The 26,985-nt window shown below is 41.8% G+C and overlaps 2 protein-coding genes and 1 long non-coding RNA gene across 3 annotated transcripts; all 3 read right to left on the reverse strand.

The window, feature by feature from the left end:
- Positions 1-3,841: 3,841 nt before the first annotated feature.
- On the reverse strand, positions 3,842-4,581 carry LOC310679620. The gene is made up of 2 exons (XR_014512410.1): positions 4,220-4,581; positions 3,842-3,989 (listed from the first exon to the last, which is right to left on the reverse strand). It is a non-coding gene; the product is annotated as an uncharacterized lncRNA (long non-coding RNA).
- A 1,926-nt stretch (positions 4,582-6,507) lies between these two features.
- Positions 6,508-16,884, reverse strand: DR1 (down-regulator of transcription 1). Its single transcript, XM_083445115.1, has 3 exons — positions 15,952-16,884; positions 10,155-10,318; positions 6,508-8,522 (listed from the first exon to the last, which is right to left on the reverse strand). Exons 1-3 carry the CDS (start codon positions 16,169-16,171, stop codon positions 8,376-8,378), a joined length of 531 nt encoding a protein of 176 aa, XP_083301241.1. The 5' UTR covers positions 16,172-16,884; the 3' UTR covers positions 6,508-8,375.
- A 3,014-nt stretch (positions 16,885-19,898) lies between these two features.
- LOC310679572 (retinol dehydrogenase 8-like) lies at positions 19,899-26,967 on the reverse strand (the record flags this gene model as incomplete). Its single annotated transcript, XM_083445059.1, has 6 exons — positions 26,557-26,967; positions 25,651-25,816; positions 24,602-24,777; positions 23,003-23,096; positions 21,305-21,488; positions 19,899-20,138 (listed from the first exon to the last, which is right to left on the reverse strand). Exons 1-6 carry the CDS (start codon positions 26,651-26,653, stop codon positions 19,899-19,901), a joined length of 957 nt encoding a protein of 318 aa, XP_083301185.1. The 5' UTR covers positions 26,654-26,967.
- Between the last annotated feature and the right edge of the window lie 18 nt (positions 26,968-26,985).

A 26,985-nucleotide genomic window follows, 5' to 3' on the forward strand; every position in this document is an offset into this window, starting at 1 on the left:
TCAGTACCACAACAATACTTCTGTAAAATAGGAAAAAAGGAGAATAACTGAAGCCCCTGATGTGACATTGTAGAAGTGCATTAAAAAAAAATGTGTTAGCTGTGTCAATTCTAAAGAGGGGCGGTCTCCCTTTGGTCTTCAAAGGGTTCTTAAACAAGGGGTCTTTGCTCACACAACCTCTCTCTTGCTACTAGACGGAGGGAGCAAGAGTGTTTTCCTCCTCCCTGCTGCTGAGGCTGGCGGGTTGTGCTCCATCTTCATTTCTTGTCCCTCACCTTTCTGCTTGAACCGTTTTCTTCTGGGACCGAACAAACTGGCTGCTCTAGCCCCTTGCAAACGAAAACTCTGGAAAGTTCTGGCACATCTGAACGTTGGCAGCTTTTCAGGGGCAAGTTATCACCAGGATACACGCTGATTATTCATTCTGTGAGGCTGCCATTATTTGGCAACCTTTTGTTTACAGTGGAACATTGCTCAGGAGCGCAGGCGATGCGGACAGCGCCTGTTGTTTGCAGAGAAAAGGAAGCAGGCCACCTCAAGCCTTCCCCATGCTAGGAGGAAAAATGAGGGGTGTGGGGTCCCATGCTTCTTTTCAGTCCTTCTTCACAACCCATATAGCACACCATTAAAACAGATAAAAGTGGCATACAGTAGAAAGGTACCATTTTACGCGGAGAGGGGAGCTGAAAATGAACCTCATCTACCCATAACAATCGGATGATTCATAACAAGGGAATCTCAAAATCCTGATGATACAATTTAAGTATGCTTCCTGCTGATAAGATATAATTCTCTGAGAATCAAGGAACTGGAAGTACCTTGTTTATGTGCCTGGATATTGCTGTCATTACTGGATTAGAAGCCTGCTCTGATGAAATTATACTGTTTTTGCTGCTTTATTTCTTTGTTTCATGTTGGCGTTTGAAGGATTTAATAGTGTAACCCGCTCTGCAATGCCATTTTGGTCGTGAATAATGGCCTGCAAATATTTTAAATAAATAAAATGTACAGAACAACCGCTGAAAGTGGAAAAAATATATAGCTTCTTCCTCCTTTCCTTAGATCTAGCAGTACTCCCAGGTTTCTCAAGCAAAAGCGCACACACAACACTCGCTTTGAAATGCACAATCCCTTTTTAAACTGTTCTTTTAACAGTGGTTCGCATATGGAGCATGACATCAGCTGTCATGCTTTGTAATTGCCATGTTTGATGTAGATGTATGGATGAGGAGTTCAGAGGCCAAAATGTCAATCGCAACATTGGATTAGCATAATCGGCGCACATTTCTTGCTATGATTTGCTTATAGCTTTGTGCCAGAAAGCAGGGATTTGCATGTGGTATGGTTAGAAGAAATCTCCCCAGGAGATGATGGAAATCCCCAGTTGCCGAGGCAAAGTTCAGGAAAATGCATTAATGAGGAGCAGGCAATTATAGATCAGTAAGTAAATAGATCACAGTGGTTTGGCTGGCAAACGACGTCCAGTATAAGCCATGCATGTTTTTGCAGTGCTGCCAAAGACACAGAATGTGTCCAGTGCTGTTGACACCCTTAGAATCTGTTCTGGGGGTTTGGTGGACCCTCCAGAAAAGATTTTGGGAGTGCATGGGGGGGTGCAGGGGAGAGGAGAGGAAGGTGAAGTTCTATTGTGCTAAGCGGAAGCGTACTCTTGCAATACTGTATCCTGTCCCATAAGCTATGGTACCCATATATCTGATTCTTCATTATTAGGAAATTTTTATCTGATAATCAAAATGTATATAAAATACATAGGCTAGGGGCCAAAGATGTCTGTGCATAAGTGCAAAGATATTATGCAAATGTATGGGGAGACAGCTAATCTAACTGACTGTCAGTAACCACTAATCCTTTGTTGAATTTTTGATTTAATTTTTATACCCCGTCCTGTATTGTAGATCTCAGATCAAGAAACCAAATAAAGTGAGTGCCACTCTGGGGTAAGAATAGCCAGATCAGTCAAATTATAGTCTGCGTCACTTTCATATGGACTCACCCATAAGTCTGTTCCACTGCACTTTCATATTAATTTGCAAAATAATAATAGAATCATAGAATTGTAGAGTTGGAAGGGGTCCTTCAGGGGTCATCTAGTCCAACCCCCTGCAATGCAGGAAAAGGAGTAGTGTGCCTGAAGATTCATATGTAGATGCATATTTGTAAACATGTTTCCTCTACCAAATATATATACAGTGGTGCCTCGCAAGACGAAAAGAATCCGTTCCGTGAGTCTCTTCGTCTAGCGGTTTTTTCGTCTTGCGAAGCAAGCCCATTAGCGGATTAGCGCTATTAGCGGTTTAGCGGCTATTAAAGGCTTAAGGGATTAGCGGATTAGCTGCTAAAAGGCTATTAGCAGCTTAGTGCCTTAGAAAAAGGGGGTGAGGAGCGAAAAAAAACCCACAGGAATCGCAAGACATTTTCGTCTTGCGAAGCAAGCCCATAGATAAATTTGTCCTGCGAAGCGCATTGAAAAACGGAAAACCCTTTCGTCTAGCGGGTTTTCCATCTTGCGAGGCATTCGTCTTGCGGGGCACCACTGTATTTCATTTATGTTTCCTCTGTGACTGTTCTTCCTTTTTACCCTCTCTGCCTAAACTAAGGGGCACAGGATTGGCAAGCCATTCCACCAACATAGCAGTGCTATCTCTCTGAACTGGTGAACGCTAAGTATAAGATTGCTCAACCCACAATCCCCTGGACTTTGTTCAGTGTTTCTGATGCAGATTTCAGCTTTAAAGAAGTATCAAAATGCATTCAGAAACGTTGGGTGGCAGTGACGTAGTTCCAAACCTCTAATGAACAATAAATATAGAATTGCTTGTTTCATTATTGCATAGAATGTGGACGTGTGTTTCAACCTGGACATCAGCTTATCACTGATCTTAATTATTGTTCAGTTGTTTTTAGCTTTTTTTATTACTGCCTTGACATTTTATTACCATCAAGCTGTATATAAATCTTGTGAAATACAGATAAATTTCAATTTCTTACCCATCATTCAATGTGCAAAAAAGCTCATAATGAAGGGGACAGACTCACTTCTGTGGGGAACAAATTTAATAACTATAGGGCTTCCACCTCCATTCACAACTAATTTAGTGGTGGAACTACCAATTGGGCCCACTCACCCAAGAAGGCTTGTAGCAAATGAGTTGATCTTTCGGATATCTGGGCCCTACATTGTTAAAATCAATGCTGAGATTAACGCACATAACATTTTAAAATACTCATGATGAAAAAATATCCCTGTTTTTCTTTAAAGTTAATAATCAAACCTTTGTAATAATTAAAGGAAAGTTTCCTTAAGATAGAAAGTTTCACTATAAAATGTCATTTCTCAGGCAGCCGCAATAAATTATTGTGTTAAGCATGAGCGCCACCTAGTGGTACCTAGTGGGGCAACATTCTTACAGCTGTCCACCCACCCACACTCCCAAACATAACTAATTTTTCTTGCATGAGTAGATGACAGTAGTTATGAGTTAGTCTCTGGGGAGATTGGAGGCTCAGTTGTAACAACCAGTCACCATTGCTGTGCAGCAGATCCTGTAACTTAAACCTTTGCAGCAACAACACTGGGCCACTAGCTTTCCAGTGTTCGGCGGGAACTAATTGCACCCAAGACATCCACAAAACGACCCCAAACAATTTCGTCCTCCAGGAAGCTTGCGTGAGTCAAGATACTTCATGAAAGCATTTGCTCTTTTCAACAGACATACTTGAGCATTTCCCTCCAGAAAACTGCTAATCAAGTACTTGCAGCTCACTGAGTAGCACAGTGTTATTTGTACATTAATTATAGCAATGAACCTACAGCATGACGTTGTGGAATTAAATTTATGTATAGCAGTTGTTGCAGGCAATTGCTCAAAGCAGGAAAGAAACGTACGGCCCTAGTTTTACACTTACTTTCTAGTTCATTGCTTTTGAAAACACAGGCTGATCACTAGGTGGAGCTTCTTCGCTGATTACTTTTAAAAGAAACAAGACGGGGGAGGAGACACAGAAGAAGTCAGTTAATAACATGTACCATATATCGAAGAACTACCGGTAAATAAATTTAAATTTTATTTATGTTTAAATGCATGGATTTGAGTGTGATTTTCCTTGAGCCACTCTTGAGAAGCTGAAAGCAGGGCAGGGGCTGCTTAACTCTTCCCCACCCCTCTTGCTGTTTCTGTGCTGAAAATTATATACCCACCCTTACGCATAAAACAGCTGCTTTCTGCAAAGGAGATAAAGGAAGTCCACAACATGTCTCTCTTGGTTCTTTGTGGTGAAATTTGCGCTGCAGAACACACAGCATTCCTTTGGTACAAATTTCTGGTCTTGCTAAGATTACTACAGTGGTACCTCGGGTTACATACGCTTCAGGTTACATACGCTTCAGGTTACACACTCTGCTAACCCAGAAATAGTGCTTCAAGATAAGAACAGAAATTGGGCTCCGGCGGCACGGCAGCAGCGGGAGGCCCCATTAGCTAAAGTGGTGCTTCAGGTTAAGAACAGTTTCAGGTTAAGAACAGACCTCTGGAACGAATTAAGTACTTAACTCGAGGTATCACTGTATTCTACTTCAGGAGAAATGGGGTCCACCACTGCAGGAGACAGAAAGCTAGATTGACCCAGCAAGGAATTTTTTATATTAAGTAAAAAAAATTCTGATCCTTGCTTCTGCCTGTCTGTCTCTCTACAAACTACCCCTGGCTCAAGGCTTGGGGAGGGAACAGAAGGAAAACAAAGCAAATTAAATTGAGAAGTCATCTCATCTGATTTGGGGATAAAGCTTTTTGTGGTTGTTAAAAGGCTGCTTGCTTGGTAATGCACATATTCCTACATTAAGCAGAGAAAATGCCCTCCTGTGTGAAAACAGGACAAGGGCTGGAATCCAAAGAGCGACTTCAGGCACACCCAAGGATTTCGGCACACCCAGTGGGATTGTTGCTGAGTTGTTTTTATTGCTTTCTTTGAACAGGAGCCTCCCATTGAAGACAAAAAGGAAACCGCTTCTGAAAGTCCTGAGTTTGCCATGTGGCAGGGAGAGGTTCTGTTTGCGGATGGTGAGTCCAAAGGCCTCTCTGAGCACAGAGGAAGTACTTGCGCAGCATTTTGGAACCCAGCCAAGGTCTTCTCCTATGCAAGGCAGCATCATGCTTCCACACCTTCCCAGGCCCCAAGTTCTCATTTCAAAGCATGCTTGGGAACATTTAATTATGCCATCACCACCCTGGGACTGATCTTGCATTAACCTTTGCCTAGTGCACTGCAGCCAGAAAAGCTGTTATACATGCCAAGCAGCAAATATTAAATGCACACCCAACTCAATTTATTAATAAACTGCTTTGGAGATGGATGTGGAAACAGCTACTAACCTGAGCCCAAACCACACAATAGCATTACTGCAATTATCACTAACATTACTTAAGATGAAGGTTGGGAGTACTGTAGGAAAATAACTTCAGGATATTTTATAATTTCTTACTTTGCGATTTCTGGGCCGTGCAGGTCTTTCTGTGCTCTTAGCATACTTCTAGTTCTTTTTCCAGTCGCAAGCATTGGAATTTCGCAACCAAAAATGCCCGTTTCCATACGTTCAACTCCAGAAGCTGAGAAATTTTTTAAAGCAGCGCAAATTAATACCAGAAAGGAAATTTTAAATAGGGGATCCAAAGAGAACATTTGCACACAAAACTTAAGGAGCTGATTACTTTGGCGGAAACTGGAGATTTTCCAACTCTTGACATTGTCTTGCTTCTATTGAAATTTTCTTTTAATGCAAGACTATACAAAAGCTGATATACTTGTTGAATTATTCACAAATCCGGTATTTATTTGACATAATGTTGTATTTAAGAGAAAACCATTGAAACTGACATGAAAAAAGTGATCTATCTTGCATTCTATACGCAATGAATTTAATCCTGCTTGAGATGAAAATACAGCACGTACATATTTCTGCATACCAGAAATTTATTGTGGAGAAAACTGGAAGCTCCCATCGGGGAAGTCTCCATATATGTACTGGATTTTTGGATCATAGCCAGTAAGTCACATCAATAACACTTTCTCAAAATATCTAAATAGTCATCTCAAAATATAGAAGTAAATTAATGTGGTTCCTTAAACAAATTAAAAAGTACTTACTTGGACAGATTTGTTTTGGAAAAAACAGCACTCTCCTAACCATGTCTTCTTGGAAGTCCTGTTGGGGCTGACACCCAGGTAAGTGGTAGTCCAAAACATGCTGAAATGGTACAGGATCTACGAGCAAACTGTACGTGATGCGACTAGACAGAATACGTTCTGTCCCTGGAAGAAAATCATGCAAATTGAAAAGAACCAGCCCTAACACGAAGGACGATTATAGGCATCTCTTTGGTGAGAACATCTTGATCCCGTGAAGTTTGCAAAGTTGGTTCATGGCAGAAGAAAATTAAGTTTCTCTATTATATGACAAACCGTGAAAGTTTGATATTGAAACATGGAATATAAAAACACATTTGAATTTTATTGCTTGAGGAATACAGCATATGAAAAAGCACAAGAATGTCCAAAGGAAAGGTCACAGGGATTCAAACATATTATGATACATACCAGATGCAGTAAAATATTAACCTGAATTCTGCATCAGAAAAGAAGTGTGAAAATGTATATCTTTCTTTAAAAAAAGAAGACGACTTATTTCAAATAGGAAGGACAAGGGTGTTACAGTACAAATTAGGAAAGCCAACACTGCACATTAACATGGTTTTACTAGCCTAGTGTTTCTACCTTTGGTACTTCAACCTTAATGAAGACAATCTTTCACCAGATTTTGCCCCAATACTTCTCCTGCTGAACCCACAAATGTGTTTCAGCTTAACATTCAAACTAATTTATCTCTCAGCTACCAGTGTATAAATAAGGGTGCAAGTTATTTCAGGTGAAGCTCCATAAAACTCAACTAACTGCAATTCAAGATCGTAATTTGACTCTCAGTTTGGCTCCCTGCTTCAGAGACAAGACTTTCTCCATTCATTCTCAGCTCTTGCATAATTTTCTATAGCCATCAAGGCTGTGCTAGAAAGTTTTTTTAAAAATGCAGTCTTGGTAATGTTGCATGATGCATTAATATGCAATGCATGAGATTCTACCTCCCTGCAAGCAAGGACCAGAAAAATATGCTGATGTATCTTCAAGTATATTTTCAGATTCTAAAAAGGACTCTATTGTTCCTTATTATCAACACAAATAACAATCTAAGCATTGTTATATATATAAAATCCACACCTATAATGCCCCAGAATAATTAGGTCTTGTTGGTCAGTCTTGGGGCTCAGTCACCAAACTGAACTTGGAATTGCAACACTTAGAACTAGTACCCTACTAGTTTCTAATGTAGAAGCAGCCAGTTTCACAGATAAAACTTCTCTATTGGTACACTAGTCTTGAAAACGTCGTGTTAATATTGTGCTGACAAAAAAAGGTAATTTTGAGTTAAATGAAGATTCCTCTCATTGCAAGCATGCTTATTAGTTCCAATATTTGCTTTCATAGACCTGACTATTTCAGCATTCTGAGTCAAAACAGAATTAAAACAACTCTGTTCCACCAAACTCCATTTGAATACTTGGAACATGCACGATGCATGTTAATACCACCTAAAGTTAAAATTAAATGGCTGTGAAACAGGAACAGATTTAATTCTTCAAAGCGGACAATATTTGAAATGAAATATTAATGTTGCTCATGACACTGAATTGATGACATAATAAAGTATTGGGTTTGTTTTCACCTCTATACAAAAGAAATTCAATCTGTACAACTATTAAACATACATTTTCCTAGTTTGGCAAAAACGTATCATTTCTCAAGATTGGTGGTATATGAGCACAGAGTATATATTGCCATATATATATCGTTTTTGAAGATAAAGAATTCAATTATGCTGAACCCTTTGCTTGGCTGCTCCGTTCCAATAAACCAAAACAAAACCCAAATTAAAAATTTCTACATAAGATTCTATGGTTAAAAGGGAAGAGAAATGCAAATGTGAATTTAGAGCCTCTGTATAAATTTTGCTATATTTTATAAACTTTATTGTAACACTGTTTGTTGATCAAATAAGTGACACACTGCTATCTAAAATTTCCATAAACACCATTAAAAATCCAAAGTTGATATGATACTGAACCTTAAGTCTTCAAGAGTTCAAAGAGACAGTTTCGACATGTACAGCACACAACAGCAGACATCCCTAAAATACCAACGGCCGGTCCAAGATGCAGACAAAAGTTACGGGTAAGCATTCATGTCCTGCACAGCAAAACCAGCGAAAACTATTTCCTTGCGGGGACTGAAACTCAGCCCAAAAGATATCAGATGTCGTCCTCATCATCTTCATCTTGAGAAGAGCCTGCCTGGTTGGATGCACTGGCCGAGGCAGCAGCAAGCTGTGCTTGTTGGGCCGCTTGCTGCATTTGTAGCCATTCCTGCTGGGCTAGCTCTGCCTGCTGCTGTCTAGCCTAGGGACACAAAACCGTAAGTTCAGTGTCTATAGCATGACCTAACACAGTTGCGCACAGACACACACATGCACACGGGGAGATCAGTGCAAGAGGTAAGCCAAGAACATTATGGCATCCTCTCGTGATCTGTTTCGAGAGAAGAAATTAAGAGCACTACTTTACAAGTGAAACAACAACAGCCTCCGTGGGTCCACAGGTTGCCTAACCTTGCTGCACACTTGAGAACTTCCCGTCGTGTTTGAAAAAAGATATTGCTGGGTTTGACACAAACTCCAAATGAAGGATGCTCATGAGAAAAAGTCTTTCCAAAGGTACAGAACTTTAGGAAGAATTCCCTAGAGCAGAGTTTCCCACACTTGGGTCCCCAGCTGTTGTTGGACTACAATTCCCATCATCCCTGACCACTGGTCCTGCTAGCTAGGGATGATGGGAGCTGTAGTACAAAAATAGCTGGAGACCAAAGTTTGGGAAGCCCTGCCCTAGAGGGAAGAGTGACTTTCTCAGGCAGTGCAGGGAGAATGGGAAAGAGATCATTTCCCCTGTCCCACTGCACTTTTCAGGTTGGTTGGAGGAAGGGGTTTGTACTAGTCAGATGTGGTTTCCAACTTCTCTTTTGCTGTGGGGAGAAGAGGGAATGCGTTCCTCTCCCTCTCGACTCCTGCATCTTTCCCATTTCAACTTCCTTTCTCAGTACAAGAAGGGCTTAAAAGCAGGAACAGTTCTGTCAACTAAGGCTTCAGGCAGGCTCAACAAATGGACTTGGAATGGACCTGATGCCATCACATGACACACAGTGTCTTGGAATCCAGTGGATTTTCAGCCGACTCAGCCCCTCCCTCAGAACACTCAATTTTAGAGATTTCCACTGGCAGGGATACAACTAGCAGGGGCCATACCTGCCCACTCGTGCAGCCAGCAAGAGGCCAGCTGAGAAAGGAGAGCAGGACATAGGGACACCTTCACCTAATCCAACCTTTACTCCCAGCCATTTGGATTGCTGTCAGGTATGCTTAATGTATAACTCCAGATAGATTCTGCAATCTGTAATTAATCAGAGAGAACCCAAAACCTACACCATTTCAATTACATTAACCCTTGTCAGAAATGGATTTTGGGAGACAGGCTTTTAGTGATATCCTGATTTTGAAGCGGAAATGACACCAAGGAAGTCTGACTGAATCAAATGGTGTTTACTCCAAAATAAGTGTGCACAAGATTACAGCCCAAATTACTTCCCAAAAATTATATCTGTACTTAGAAGAGACCCAATGAAATCAATGAGAATTAAGTTAGTCATAACTAACTGAAGTCCCATTGATTTAACCTGAGTATACTCTAAATGACTAAGTCCAGATGCAACCCTATATTTTTGCATTGACACATTATTTGATGTAGCTATTTCAAGCAAGTACTAATACATACTGAAACAGTCGCATCCATTTATACCCAAGCTGAATGAATCAAGTTTTGCATATTCAAAGAATGAAAACTTAAGTCATTTCCAAAATTTAGATTTGTATGCAATCTCCAAGTCTAGGATGCTTAGCTGATCCCATCTTCACAAACTGTGTATATTTCCACAATTAAATGTGGAAAGATAAGCAATGCATATATTGTTTCCTCACTTACTTTTGCAAATAACTCTTGTTGCTGCCTTAGGAGCTCTTCTTCAGGAATGCCAAGATTTTCCAAACGATTATTAGCCCTTCTTCGCTTTAGTGCTACGGTTTTGCATTCTTGTAAAACTTCCTTTACCTCACTGATGTAGGAGCCAAAACCTAAGCTTTCAAGTGCTAGGGTAAAAAAAGGTTTCTAGTTAATAAAATTCAAGCATTTTAGGCAACAAGACACCAAATTAACCTATCAGACACAATTGCCACTACCACAAAAAAACATACAATGATTGCTATATAGTGTTACCTTCTGAGGGAGGGAGTAATTTTGGACTACAGAAATCCACAGGTTGACATATCTAAGTCAGGCCACTTCTTTTAAAAGGACAAAGAACATATGATCTGAAGTTACAGGTAGGTAGTCATGTTGGCTATCTGAAGAAGATATCAGGTATCTGAAGAAGTGTGCATGCACACAAAAGCTCATACCAACAACAAACTTAGTTGGTCTCTAAGGTGCTACTGGAACGAATATGTTTATATGATCTGAAGCTTCACTTAAGCAAGCTTTACCTTTTATCAAAAACAATTCCTTATACTGGGCAGCACTCGCAAGTAAGTGACATATTATTGACTTCTATCCCTCTACTAGCTGAGTAACAATCTGTTATAGACTATGTATGGTGTGGATATATGCAAGCTGACAGGGAAGCCTTTTCTACTTTACCAGCAATTTGGTACATGAGATGGCACTGTTTAGCGGCGGCTGCTGCACAAAGGCCGGCAAATCAGACTACCCAGCCTGCGGTGTTTTTCAAGATGGGGAGAGAGAAGGTGGGCATTCTGCAGGCAGTAGGCTGTCCAATGACAGGCTGTTGCTAGTGGGGACCACCCTGAGGGGGAAAGTCCACAGGAAATTACCCCTCTGGTGCCTCCCCTTCATGGGGCGCAACAGGAGGCAAGTACCCAATGAAAATGGCAGACTGATGGTGGAACAGTTCTGAGTGAGAAGCAAGGAAGTGAAGATTTCCCAAAGTGAGAAACTGAGAGCTGCGTTTCTCATTTTCTGAGATTGGGCAAAGGGATTAACAGCTAGTTTTGTGCAGATAAGTATACGTACTTGTATACTGTTTCTGCACTTTAGATATTCTGCTGCTGATTTCTCCGTGTTTTTTCAGAAGGCTGTTGTTACTAGATATGCATTATGTTTCATAATTGCACCCGAGAAAAGTAGATAATAACTTATGCCATGAAACACTGCATTTTACAGGCGTTGTGGAGTTCAGTGCTGGGATGAGTAATAATAACTAATAATTATGTATTATTTATTAGTATGAACTGTTTTTATATAACTGTTCTGGTTTTCTTGTATTGTACAGATATTAGGTTATGTACTGACATATATTGCTTATCATGTTGTATGTTATAAACTGCCCTTTGGTCTTTTCATGAAGGGACTATCAATATTAAAAAATAAAATAAATGCTGACAAATGGGGGGCTGATATTCACCAGATCTCCCTTCCCTATGCAGCCCCCTAAAAATCTGCTCTGGAGGATTGCGGAAACCCTCCAAAACAGTGGGATACGAGGCTGAGGGTTTGCAAGGGAAGTGGAAATGAGTGACAGCAGCGAATTGTCTTCCTCCAGTTGCAGCATCCACTGGATCTAAGTCCCTTCCATGAAAGTCTGGATTCAACTTACACACAAGATGTTTAACACTGGGAAACATGAAAATGGCCTGAGAATGCCTGATGTGTTGAAGCTAAGCATGTGTGGATCCAAGAGAATTATTGGGAACTGCAGGATATAATAAATATTTATTTCTAAACCATGTAGTAGCAAACCTAAAGGAATGCACTGCTGAATGAGTGGATCACTCCATAGAAACACATTCACAAAACTGTAGAGCTGGAAGGGATCACAGGCTCATCTAGTCAAATGCAGAAATCTTTCATCCAGCGTGGGGCTCGAACCCACAAACCTGATATTAAGAGACTGTTAAAAGTCTCAAACTCTACCAACTGAGGCTTTCCCTCCTTATTTTCATGGTGTGCAAATTATATCCAACATATAAAGAGTTAAAAAATCTAATTTAAAGAGAAGAAAAATTAACAGCAGTGACTACATTGAGCATTGTCAGACTTAAGTTTACCAAAGATGTGTTGATAAATGCAAACAAAAATGACTAAGCTAGATACAAAGAACTTTCCCCAAAGATAGTATAGAATTCGACATGTGGTAGCAAGCAGTTGAAAGGGAGGAAACATAAGCTCCAAACCTGCAGAGAGATAGTGCACAGCTTGTCTTGGTGTTTTAAGCCAGGCACAGTGAATATAAAAAGTCAAAACCAAAACTGAAAGTGCAGTGGCCCAATTTGCCCAAGTTTGTGGTTTAGTGGTAACACCATTGGAAAGAGTGAAAAACAGTTTACGGGACAGACATGTGCAGACACCCTAGTGCCAGCCGTTCTCAGTTGATTGTCTGGGATTTGGCTGTGAATGGTTCTCATCAAGCCCCAACAAGCTCAGTGGCTGCAGAAAGCCCTGCACTGCACTTTGAGGCCCAACCAGCTGTTAATCAGGATTTCAAATAACCCTGCAAAGGGCTTTGCAGATGCCTCCAATCAGCTGCACCCATAAATCCTTTTCTTGGTCCAGACACTTTACCTCTCCCACACCTGATGTCAGGTGTGCAGCTGATGGGCATGGCTTGGTCGAAAAGCCCTGGTGGGCTAAATGGGGAGGCCTGGGATGGCTAATTAGGCTTCCTTGCTGAAAGTTCCCCAACCCCTGTAGCTCAGTCAGTAGAGCGTGAGAATCTTAATCTCAGCGTCATGGGTTTGAGCCCAATGTTGAGCAAAATATTCCAGCAGTGCAGGGGGTTAGACTAGATGACCTTCGTGGTCCCTTCCAACTCTACAATTCTATGATTATTAGTTCTGTAAGTGGTCAAATACCAATGCTTCTGTGGTCAGAAGTTAGAAAGAACCCTATGTTCTTTCTAATGGCATCAGTTATCCACTGGGGTGCTCTCTTAGGAGGTAGTGATTGTTATTTGCAAGATGATGGAAGATCTTAAAGGTGAATTAAATAAGTCAGCAATTTTTAACCTTTTCAGACCTGGGAGTCTCCTTTAACCGAACCATCAATTTGGAAGCCCTTAATATTTTTACCATGTATCTGTATGATGGCAGTGCTGTTGTTGCAACCCATTTTAGATCAGGCAATGATCCAGTAGCGGGTGCTGAAACCTATAGTGTATATTGCACCTATATATGGAAACCTTGATTCTACTCATCGATCATCCAACCCAGCACAAAATGATGAGTTGGAGACTTTACTTACTGAATGTGTGTGGGCCCTGTGTAGTTTTCTACAAGCCCGTTAACTTTGTACTCAGAAGAATCCAGAGCTTTCTGTGTGTTCTACCAGAAAAAAAATGCAGAATTTGATATCGGGTTCATATTTCAACATCCTGACTTTAGTTTTCATTTTTGGATATGTGTTTTCAGTTGCAAAGATAAGCATTCAAAAACAGATGGAACTCTATAGAGCAGCTTTCCCCAGCTGGCTGCCCTTCATCCCTCGCCACAGACCTTGCTGGCTGGGGGTGATGTTGGAATCCAACAACATCTGGTACAGCATCAGTTGGGAAAGGTTGCTCTAGAACAGCCAGATGAAACTAAGCAGCCTAACCAGTCGTCATTGTTTCAGTGCCCATAATTTCTCATTGTTTCTCCTATAACAACAGTTTGCAATTATGCAAAAGAACCTTAGAAATCAGCATAATTTACATATGTCAGGGACACAAGTGGCACACAACTCTCAATACAGGGTGATATCCAAATATTTCTAAGCCCACTATTTCAGTGGGTCTGCTTAGAATGACTTAACATTGTATATCATCCAAAGTATCTTCCTGTACTGTATTAGGGTCTTCCTATTACAATAAAAAAAGTTTAAGAGCTATTTCCTGTGCTACAGCTCTGTGCATGCAACAGACTTCTGTTCATGTAGCAGAACTTCCTCTCTCTCTCCTGTCCCCTTCAACCCTCCCTGTGATCTCAAAATCAGTTCCAGCGAATTGAGGGGAGCTCCAGAGCCGATTTTGTGGGGGCACAGCTGATACGAATGTGCCATTATGAAAGCAGAACTTCTCTGGTGCAGCATTGCACAAAAGTCAAGATGAAGCAGTAATACCCTGAAAGGCTATAGCTATCAACAGCTACTAGCCTTGGCAACCATACATTACTTCCAGGCCCAGAGGCAGTATATCACTGAATACCAGTTGCTGGGAAATGATGATTATCTTCATATTCTGCTTCCCAAAGACACTGGGAAACAGGATACTGAACTTGACAGGCCCTTGATCAAATCCAGCTGTACTGCTCTTACACTCTAAAAACAGGGTTTTCATTTCAGGCATCTTACATTTCTTAATGCTGAAAGTAGTATCATTAAGCAACAGCTGAATGAAACCAAGACTCTGGTTACTTTCACTTTTGCTGTTCTGAATGCTGAACTGAACATGAGTAACATGAATTTTAAAGGGAAAGTAACATAAAACAAAGTAATAGCCTAATGAAATTTGCCCTCCTTTTTTGTAGGAAAGAGCAACTATATATATTTGACTAAAATCCTCTTGTTTTATAAAATGGAAACAATTAGATAAGGAAATAAAGAGAGGAAAAAGTTGTTTCTAACAAACTGCAAGGAATCTATAGTAATGTTGGCTATAATAGATGTCATTGACATCCTATGCCTTTTAAAATGTGTTTTAAGGGGGTTATTGGGTTGTAGTTGTTTTTATTTTGATTATGTATTTTGCGGTTTTGTATTCTGATTTTATCCTGTGAACTGCCCTGAGACCTGCGGGTATAGGGCAGTAAATAAATTCAATAATTAATTTTTTTTTAAATTTAATATTGTCTGGAATTTTAACGTATTGTATTTTATTGTTTTGATGTAATTGTTGTAAACTACCCTGGGATCTTACAGGTCAATCCTAACCACATCTACAAAGAATTAAGTCCTATTGATGTAAGTGGAGTTAAGATTGCAGCCTTAATTGATGAACAGTGGTTTAGAAATCTAGCTAAATGAAAAGTAGTGGGGAAAATGAACACGTGTGAGAACAATTGCATAATGGTGAACTCTCCTCTCATAATACTCTTTAAAGTCTTACATCCTGTTTCTAAAAAAAACCCAAAAAAACAAGAGGCTTTTACTTCAACTATGTAGCTAAACACAAAATGCTCACTTTACTAAACCTATAGTTATAATTTGCAAGGAGTTTTAAATAACTTGGAAGTTCAACTGACATCAGCAAGTTTCTCAGATGTGCCTGGGAGTTTATGACACAAACAAAGAGCTTCTGCGTTTCTAGCCCTTAATGAAGCTGTAGCTCTCAGCAAATGCTAGGCAGTTGCCTGAAGGGGTGAAATGTTTATCTAGTCTACAGCTCACCAGAGTCCTCCAGGCAATCCACCCTCTTGTAATTCTCTGCTACACAGCACACAGTAAGCGGTGGTTGGATGCACCGCTTAACCAATTCTGAAGTTGTAGGAACAGGCGGCCTACGGAGAATCACAGAATCGTGGAGTCGGAAGGGACCCAAAGGTCACCCAGCACAACCCCCTGCAATGCAGGAACCTTTTGCCCAAATGCGGGGCTCGAACCCACAACCCTGAGATCGAGATGCTCTACCGATTGAGCTACCCCACAGTAGGAGACCAGAGGGTGGCAAGTGAAGGGCTTTCCTCCGGTTGGGCACTAAAGGGGTAAGAGCACCGGGAATAGGGCTGCCCCTTGCCTTGGATGACGTGCTCCGGGGAGATGGTTTTCTTCTCCGACTTGTTGCAGATCTCGTTGGCCTCGGAGGAGATGAGGTGGATGAACTCGGTGCAGCAGTTGACCACCAGCTCCCGGGCGTCGTTGGCCACCCGCACGTTGGGCAGCGTCTCCTTGATCATCTTGTTGATGGCGGCGCGGGGGATGGTCAGGTCGTCGTCGTTCCCGGAGGAAGAAGCCATCGCGGGGAAGCCCCGTCAAAGGCCGCCCAGGCAGCGCCTCCTCGAAGGGGAACGGCTCCGGGCCGGAGACGGCAGGGGCGGCCCAACTGCCGCCCCGCGCCGAGGTTGCCAGGAACGGGACCGAGAGCGACGCGGGAGCCTCGGCGGGAAGCGGCCACCCCTTCGTCGTCCCGCCCCGGGCGGCTCCTCCACAGCCGCCGGCGTCACTACAGCAACGGCGACCACCGGCGCCGCCTCCGCCACAACATCCCTTCAGGCGCCCGGAGGCGTCCCGTCAGCGCTGCCGCCTCAGAGAGAAATGGTCGGGGGGGGGGAGGGGAGCCGGGGTGACAGACAACCCGCCGCCGGCGAAGAAGGAGGCGCGAGCTTCTCCGCGTAGCGCCGGCAGCGGTTCCCTCCCTCCCTCCTCCTCACGCGCCGCGCGACGGTTGCGGCAGGGAACGAGGCTGCCGAAAGGCTCGCGAGGGGCAGCCGACACACAAGGCTGCGGCGCGCGGCACTTCCGCCGGAAGCGCTTTCCTTGCGCTTTCCTCACCCACTCTTCTCCTCACTCACGCCGCCAGTTCCGCTTCCGGTCTGGCCCGGAAGCGGCTTTGTGGTACTCGAACGGGGTGGGGGTCTGGGCGCGGTCTGTCCCCTCAGTGGCGCTTTAGGCTGCTCCCACCCCCCCCACATCACAACTTGGGTCCCCAGGCCTTTTTTTTTTTTTTTGGACTACAACTCCTATCAGGCCTAGCTAGAGGACCAAGTGGTCAGAGCTGATGGGAATTGTAGTCCAGTAACGGCCCTGGGGAAACACTGGCAGAGACAGCAGGAGTTGTAGCCGAAGCCCTTCCGGATCGCCGCCTCGGCGGTGCTGGAAGTCACGGACGACGGTTTGTTGTCGGAATTTCGCAGGCGCAGAAGCTTAGATCCGGGACTACCTTGGAAAGAACCGTTAAGGCCACAATGCTGCTGTCTGCGATTACGTCGCCTGGGAGTAAACTCCATTAAAACTATAATATTGCGCTGTATAGTGTATCCTTTTAGTTGTGTGATTTATTTTGAAGTCAGTATTTCTACTCAGTCGGCGGAACGTGAGACTCTTAATCCTCAGGGTCCTAGTTTCGAGCCCCAAGTTGGGCGAAAGAGTAAAGCTTTGCACAGGTTTGGACCAGATGACCCTCCTGGTCGCTTCCACCTCTAGAGTTCTATGATTTCTCTTGTCTTCTGTTGTGGAAATCTAAATGGGAAAAGAAGGTGGACCTAGACTAGTGAAGCCTAAAACAACCCTGCATGTGCCCATGAAGAATTACGTATGGCTGTTACCAAGATTTAAAGCCATGAACTTTTTACTAAGATAACTATGGGCTGGGCATCTTCTCAGCCTAATCTACCCCACAATGTTGTTGTTAGGAGAAAATGAGCAGGCAGAAAACTACCTTGCATTTGTTGGAGAAAGTAGCATTTAGTGGTGGGTTAAAGTGGCATTTAATAATGGTACAATAGAATATGTCATATTCTCTGTTGGCTGTGTGTGTTTGTTCCTTACCCAAGTATGCATTTAGGCACACACATCTGATATAATAATAATAAGGGTATAAAAGGTGTACCAGGAAATCTGGTATCTTTTATAGAAGCAATGCATGTGAATATTATCACCATTAAAAGTAGAGTCAAGTCATTAGGCAAACTGTAGTTTTTAATTTTTTAGAGCTAGCAGTGCCAACAGTTCTCGTCCTTGAATGATAACCCCATTCACTGCACCGTGCAACACAGTTTACTTATTTGGTACATACACTGCCAGCTCATCAGCTGTTTTTCCTTCTGAATGCTGATTTATTCAGGATTAATAATCTAATAACTATTAACAATTAGAAATATTTGAAAAGCATAAAATGTCTTCAGTACAAGAATGATTACATTTGACATTTACTAACTTGGTGGATAAGATTATTCTAAATCCAGTTTAAGGAAAGCCATATGAAAAAACACTGCATCAAGAACCACAGGTGAAACCTAGACATTCAAGAGTGCACTACATCACTTTCAACTGAATGTACATTTCTAGCCACATTCTGAACCCACATGTAACATGTAAAAGTTTTTAAAATGTGTGAATACAGCTGGATTAGGTTACAAACCACAACATTTCTTGCAATCCCTGCTAAAGCACTTTGTCTTCTACCCATTTTCTGTACACACAGTAAATTATATACAGTTAGCTATTTTGGAATTGGTATGTACCCAGGATCCTAAGAAGTTTGTTATGTGAACTGACCTTTATTGTAAGTGCCACCAGCAAACAGTTGTACTTTCTGTAGAGGCAGCATCTAGAAATCCTCACAAAGATATGAGAATATGGTATGTTGTGTGGAAGGTATATTCATAGCTGTCAACTTTTCCCTTTTTTTAAGGGAAATTCCCTTATTCCGAATAGGATTCCTTGCAAGAAAAGGGGAAAGTTGACAGCTATGGGTATATTTAAGATAGAGTAGGAGAGAAGCTTGAACAAAGAAACTGAAAATCGGTTGGAGCAAAGCATATGAGACATAGAGCAGCATAGTTTGCTGTGCATGAGAGGGTTATATGCAGTAAGCAGGTAAAAGATATGTTAGGATCCAAAAGGCTTCATTTAAAGACACTATGTGTGCTTGGGGGCTTTTAACCTTTTTATTTTTTATTTTTGTAGCTTTATTCTTCCTCTGGATAAGCTGCCCTGACAGCTCTGGAACAGCATGTTGAAACTTGGTCTGATCCAGCTGGGCTCTTCTTATGCATAAAGTGTAAAGCTTTTAGGCTGCTGGTGAGAAGAATTGCATCTTTGAATACTTCTCTAATTAAAAACAGAAACCATTTCACATAGAAACATAGTCTGTTAGGGAGACTGAGGCATGATAAACCCTTTCCCCTGACATGCTACATTTCCATGTAAACGATTCCCCCCACATGGGGAAACATTAAAAGTGCAACATGTACACACCCATTGATAGCCTAAAGTGGTATATGTTGCCCTTAAGCAGATAATTTACACAAAAGCGCTATTTGATCTTTCAATAGATTTCACATTACGCCTACCCAATTTTGCAGGTAAATGAAAGTATGTGTTGGAAAAATATTGAGGTGGTCAGAATAGTATATGGACAGACTTAAAACGAAGAGATTTGGACACACGCCTGGTAAAATTGGCAGAAAGCCAGATTTCCTCCATTTTGGGACATGTAGCTTATAATTTCAGTCATGAAGAAATGAAAGCGAAAGATATGGAAGAAGATAAACACCCACACAGGAACATATTGTTTGATTTAACTTGCTTGCTAGATGAACTCGGAGGCTGTGAAAAATGAACGAAGGATTAACATCGGATTGATTTATGGGAATCACCTGGACTAACTTAGAAGCAGAACAAATGTGATATGATCGCCACCCCCCGACCTCAGAGCATGGGAAGTCAAACAAAGATTTATAATTTGGCATAATGTTTGGACTGTTTGGTTATTTTATAATTTGGAATGTTTTTAATGTGGCTTTTATTGGATTGTTAAATTGGAAAACTTAATAAATATTATTTTAAAAAAGAAGTAAGCCCCACCAACTTCAGTTGGACTTGCCCCCAAGTAAGGATTGTGTATAGGACTGTAGCTTCAGTCAGGGCTATTTCATATGTCTCCCATCCCACACAAGCACACATAAGGAAACATGGAAGTGTGTGAAATAGCCCACATGGCAGCTGAAATCACCCATTTGCTCATTGGGAGGATCTTCCTCCTCCCAAGTCAAAGCTTTTTCTGCTTTTCCAACGCAGCATTTTAATGAAGTTAAGACTCGCACTGAAAACCTTATCATGCTGAAAAACCATTTTGTAGAAGGTATCGATAGGCAGGTCTCCATTTGGATCAGCATATTTCAGTGTTGTAATTGGAGTGTATAATGTGTTAGTCTGGTGGCGAAAAGGAGGATTTTCAGCCAGAATTATCTTCACTGTATGCTGTAAGGATGAGAAAAGAAGGCATGATAACATTCTGGAATTGCACCAGACAGAGAGTGTGTGTATGTGTGTGCAAATATATTTGGAAGTGAGGGTGGAGAACGCAAAGAGAAAAAAACTCTGGGGAATAAAATCAGCACTTTAACTCAATATTGCTGTTTGGGTTGCTTACATTGTTCTAGCAATGATGTTTTGAAAGTGAAAGAACAGGAACAGTTTAAACACACACACACACACTTCTGACTATTTTTAATCTGAAACTGCTATATCAATGACACTCTCAGAACATTCCTTCAAGATAAGTGTCCCCTTCCAGTAATAGAGTACTCCTAGTTTCAAACGTGTTATTTGTTTCTGGAAAAATTGAGACTGAAGAAATTGAATGAAGCGTCCACTATCACCCGCTCACTCACCACCAGTCGTGTGCTTGCCACAGCCGTTGCTGACAATCGCCTAAGTTATTGGCCACTACCAATTTCGCGTCCGCTCACCACAACCACCAACCCCCCACATGCTCACTTGCCGCCAATCGTGCTTTCGCCGCAGCCATCGTCAACAATCGCTAAAGTTATTGAGCTTTTTTGGGAGGTCACAACTGATCCCCTGCCCGCCCACTTGCTGCAGAAAATCGCCACCATGCCCCACTCTGCGTTCAGTATCCATGTATAAGACGACCTCCAATTTTTGCCTAACATTTTAAGGCAAAAAACATCATCTTAGACACAGAAAAATATGGTACATAGTAACACACACACACACCACTGTTTAAAAAAGCCATAGACTGTTAATTAGTCAAAAACCTGGGAGAAGAGGAATGTTTTTGCCTGGCGCCTCAAGATATGCAATGAAGGTATTATCCACTTGAGCTCATCCTGAACATGCAAGTGATTTCGGAAAGATGCTCAGACAAAGGTTGGCCCATTGCCTAGTTACATTTGGGCGTTGGCTAGACTCTTCCTGCCTAAAATGTTATTACTCACATTAACAGAGCCTTGTGAGTACAGATATTTTTAGACTTGGCTGTCACTTCCCCCCACATTCATTGGATTGTAATTTCGTCAGAAGCTGATGTCTGAGCAATTGCCAGTCGCATAATATCTCAAGGCTGGCGAACCATAATTATGTAACCCAGTCTTAAATTCCACAAAAATCTTCTAATGCATTACCTCTGCTATGTCTTCAGCAGTTTGTCCCAGGGTCTGGAAAATTTGCTTGTAATTTTTCAGGTAAATATTTACAAACATGTCTGCTGTTTCTTTATCTGCAGCTGAAAGATCCATGTTCATCCCATCTTCAAACACTTTTCTTTCAAACTCTGTAACCACGGGCCCTGGTTCTATTAAACTTAGACTGTTTGGGAAAATAAAGAAACAGGATATATTGTGTAAGTCATCTACCATATGCATAGTACCTACAGGACCGCCTCTCCCGGTATGCCCCACGGAGAGCCTCAAGGTCCATAAATAGCAATACCCTAGTGGTCCCGGGCCCTAAGGAAGTTAGATTAGCTTCAACCAGAGCCAGGGCCTTTTCAACACTGGCTCTGGCCTGGTGGAACGCTCTGTCTCATGAGACCAGGGCCCTGCAGGGTCTGATTTCTTTCCGCAGGGCCTGTAAGACAGAGTTGTTCTGCCTGGCCTTTGGCTTAAAGCCAATTTGATTCCCTCCCCCTCTTTCTTTTTTCTTTTTCCTTTCTCCTGTGATGAGGCTGCATTTTAATATTTTAATGTTTCAATATTTTAATTGTTGTATTTTAATCCTGTTTTTAAGCTGTATTCATTCAGCTTGTTTTTATTATTGCTTGTTAGCCGCCCTGAGCCCGGCCTTGGCTGGGAAGGGCGGGGTATAAATTATTATTATTTATTATTATTATTATTAGATGGTAGATGCAAACCCTTAGTTACTGGGCATAAATTAGCAAAGAGTAAAGCCATGCAACACGGTGCTTGATTTTAGCATTAATTTTAATCCATATCCAGAAGTGAACATTCAAAACGGCGAGTTTGTTTTCTTGCATTTGCATCTTGCATTTCACCCTCGGATATCCTTAGTAAAAGGAGATAGATTTATACGACCTAAAGATTGTATAAGAGTGGCATAACATGTGGTTTCCAGACCAGGGGTCAGCAACCTAAGGGGTTCATTTAACTGGCCCATGAGCCACCCCGAAACTGAGCCGCCTGCTCGGTAAGTCCCCACGTGCTGCGCTAAACCGACGCAGCGTGGCACGGGGACTCGCTTCCGTGGCACCAGAAATCGCGTCTGCACAAACGCCAGAAATCTCGCGCACGATCCAGCCCACAGAGGAATCTCCATTGGAGTGAACCGGCCCAGGTGGGGTAAACCTTGCTGACCCTGTCCTAGACACTCTGCCAGTCAACATCCGTCTGTCTCAAGAGACAATGGAGTGAACCTCCTGGGGTGACGTTAAACAGCTGCTGTAGCAGCACTGAAGTAAATTTAAGTTAAAGTACCGTATTTTTCGCTCTATAAGACACACTTTTCCCCTTCCAAAAGGTAAGGGGAAATGTTTGTGCGTCTTATGGAGCGAATGCAGGCTGCGCAGCTATCGCTGAAGCCAGGAGAGCAAGAGGGATCGGTGTGCACCGATCTCTCTTGCTCTCCTGGCTTCAGCGATAGCCACACAAAGCCTCTTGAGCGCAGCGGTAGTGTTCCTCCAGTGAAGCGGGAGGAGAAACAGAGCCCCTTTCATTTCTCCTCCCGCTTTGCTGGAAAGGTGCTGCGCAGAGAGGGAGAGAATTTTTTCCCCTTGTTCTCCTCCTCTAAAACTAGGTGCGTCTTATGGTCGGGTGAGTCTTATAGAGCAAAAAACACAGTAATAATTGAGCCAGGCTGATACTTACTTAAGTTTAAACTTGAGCGCTTGTATGGCTAAACTTTCACAGAATCCTTCCACCGCAAATTTAGATGCAGCATAAACATCATTGAACAAAATCCCTATAGATTCAAAAATTAAAAAAAATAGTGAGTTGCTAATCTTAATATACCCTGGGCTGATGATGAAACCATCGTGTAAGAGTCTCCTGTGTACCATACACAACAGCAGATCAACATCAATTTAGGCTGTCAGCATTACAAATGCTTTTTTATTTAAGGAAAATTAGAGTGAATCACTGTCAAGGCCAAGAAGAAGGAACAACAGACGTATATTTATTTTGCCCCTCTTTCACCTCTTGCCCGAAAGATTTTGCAACAAAGCTCATTTACTAAATGGGATGAATGCACATGCCATCCTTCTTTCAAATCACCTCCAGTTTTCAGGAAAGGGGATGGAAAGGACACCAGATGGTTCCCATCCCTTAGGTTAGGCAAATGTTTCTAAGTCCATGCAAACCGGAAGCGTTTCAGATAACATTTTGGATAACACGCAGGCAAGTAAACTTCAGTTTTGCCGTTGCTTCACCATAAATCTCCAGCCCAGTCCTTTCCCCCAGAAGGGCTTGACACAACACTTCTGTACAGTCTTTGCTGTTGCTACACACTGTGGCACAACTCCATTGACACAATGTTCTGGGTTACAATGCCACAAATAAGGGCATTGTGTTGCAAGAGCAGACTTTGCTCTTTAGCTGCAGATTGCAGCGCAGTTGCCTATAGGACGAAAATCATTGTCGTCATTGATCTTGTTTCTTGCCCCAAAACCACAAGCCAGCTATCTGGCATTCCTTTACTTGAATGAGGGAGGGAGGAAAAGCCACAAAAATCACTTTCTGCTGAATCAGGAGCAGAAGTAACCAGGGCTGAGATGTTTCAGCGTTAGCAAAACTTCAGCTGATGCCAGTGTTAAAAACTGAGGTATGAAAGCTAGGAGCTAAATGACATCTTAAATCTAGGTTATGGGCGCAACAATGGAATGTCTAGGCACATTTTTGTAACAAGAACATAAAGCTGAAAATGAATGAAGTGCAGCTAAAGCATTATGTTCATTTTTCACATGATCTAGTCTTCCGTGAGTAGCTGGAAGTGGGGAGACAGAAAAAGGTCCTCCTTCACTTCCACTCTGCAATTTTAATCTGAAATCTTAGGTGCAGTACTGCGCCCAGAGCTCAGAAACTGCTCGTGCTAATGAAATTCCCTGATGCAAAATGCGAAACAATGGGAGTTTCGAACACCGGCTGGTGCAGAATTAATTCTGGGGAAGCACAAAGGGCAAATCTAAAGGTAGTGTTGCCACTTAAAATGGGATAAAAATGTAGGATGAGATGGCTCTTGAATATGGGAACATAAGAGCCTTCTGGATCATTGAGTCCAGCATCCTGTTCTCACTGTGGCTAACCAGATGCCTATGTTAGATGCCCATAACCAGGAGCCTAGTCCTCTCCTGCAGTTTCCAACAACTGACATTCAGAAGCATAACTACCTCCAGCTGTGGGATCAGAGCATAGCCATCATTAAACTGCAATATACGCTGCAGTAACTAATTTGATGCAATATTACTTTGCCTTGTACTCCCATGACACTGCTAATAATCACGATATGGCCGCTTTTTCTCTTCTTCATGTCAGGTAAAATCTCCTTCAGCAGGCGGACCAACCCAAAGAAGTTTGTATCCATCACGTTTTGCATCTCTTTGATGGTCTGGCATTCAATAGGTCCAATGAGTCCCATGCCGGCATTGCTCACTGTATAAATGCAAAACAACAACAACAAGAACCAGCCATCACTTGCCACTCAAGTTGCTCTTATTTTTTTTCATGTGCAACAAACATTTGGGACCACCCATTAACTCAGGTCTCTGGCCAGTTTACAACACTAAAACACAACCTACAATAAAAAATGTAAAACAATAAGCACCATTGCAAATCAGCATCTAAAAGCTAGTATGAACCCAGCAGCATAAAATCAATTTAAAACAAGCAAGGGGTGGAAATTAAAAGCACAAAATGTGTAACTTGAAAGGGGAATAAAAATCTTTTCCTTGGCTGCCTAAAAGACTATAATGTAGGTACCATTAAGCCTTTATGGGGAGGGGATTCCATAAACTAGGCACCACCACCAAAGAGGCCTTCCTCCTTGTCACCACCCACCTCAGTCCATTAAGCAGAGGAACCATGACAAAGGCTCTTCTGGTGACCATTTCAAGGACTAGGCAGGTGACTATGGGAGACCAGATCCCAACATACCAGTGCTTTGCCATTTGCACTGGCTTTCAGCCTGTTCCCAGGCCTGATTCAAAATACTTGTTCTAAAGTTTGAAGCCTTAAATGCCCGGGGACCAGATGACCTGAAGGGTCTCCAGCCCCCATCCATCACCTGGTGGCCCTGTTTTGGACCAACTGAAATTTCCAGATCATTTGCATCAACCTAGGGCAGTAATACAATGAGGAGTTACCAGAACAGGGCAGTTATTGTGAGGATGGAATGAATAGGAGGACTACCTTGAGCTCCTTGGAGGATTGGTGGGATATACCGTAAATGTAACAAATAAATAAATATAATTTTTTACATTAAAATACATACATAAAATGAATGTTCCATTGGTATTTATTACTTGCCTAGGACATCAATACGCCTTCCTGGGATGCTACTGACACACATTTTAATAGATTCATCACTGCACACATCCAGCTGTTTAATCTCTAAGATGTTTCCAACAGTATTGCCTGCAGCTTCTATCAGTTTATCCTGTTTGGCCAGATCCCGCATTGTAGCATAAACTGCAAAAAAAAAAAAAAAAAAAAAAAAAGGAAAATAAATATCACAAACACCAGTATTTAGCCTTTCCTTTCAGAAGGGTTATGAAAATTAGAACACCGATTACATAAACCTTCAGCTCCAGACTCTAAGGTCAGAGAAACCCGAATATACTTCCATTTGATAAGAGGCTCCAGATTAGAAGAAAATCAAACAGAATGGTCAGAACCCAAGACATAATTAACCCATTGAAACCAACTGGTTGCAGCGTTCAGGGCTTCTTTTTGAACAGACATGTATAGAATTCCACTTCCTGAACACGGTAACCAGTTGGTTTTTCTCTCTTTTTAACAAATGGCATACTTCCAAAGAAGTGGATAGAGGATTGTTGCTTTTTTTTTAAAAAAAAAAAAGAAAAATAATCAGCTGACATTAAAAATAGAAATATTCCATCAATTCTAATTTAAACATCTAGATCAAAATAAACAGCTCCTGTGCAGCTTTGTTTTAAGAGCAAAGAACTGAGTGGGACTTACTTCTTAATAAGCATAGGACCAGGCTGTAAAATAATAGAGGCTAGTGATATTTGCTTCTCCAAAAAAGAAAAAAACCCCTTACACTTTTGTTTCTAAAATTAAATTGCAGAGACTGCAAGGATGCAAAGTTGCATCAAGTCATGCTATGTAAAGCTTTTCTACTCAACATAGCTCACACTAGGTAATGTTCAGCAACACAGGTGAGCAAAATTAAAGAGAGGTGTTACCTTTGAATCTTTTCTGTTCATCAGTGGCCATTTTTACAGCCAACGCCAACCCAATTCCTGAGGAACAACCTGTGATGAGCACAGTTTTCTGAGCCATTGTGGATGGTAGCAGAAGCGCTGGAAGGTTTCCCTTAGACAGTCTGTGGATAGTCTGGTAGCTTTGCAGGACAAAAGCTTAATACTCCCCTGGATGCTTTTATCCACAGGACTTTAGGTGTCAGCAAATCTAAAGGTGCATACCTATGCATTACAGAGCTAAGAAGATAATCTCTGTATGGACAGCAATAAACAAAAATAGATGTTTGGGCATGGTTATATATAAAGGTTGCATAATCTGGCTTGATAATGCATTGTAGGGAAGTTAGGCTTCAAGGTTTCAGCAGTTTTTAAACTGAAAATCTGAACAACAAAATATGAAGGGTGAGTTAT

The sequence above is a fragment of the Podarcis tiliguerta genome (assembly GCF_965153285.1).
Source record: "Podarcis tiliguerta genome assembly, chromosome: 6".
In the NCBI taxonomy this organism is placed as follows: Eukaryota; Metazoa; Chordata; class Lepidosauria; order Squamata; family Lacertidae; genus Podarcis; species Podarcis tiliguerta.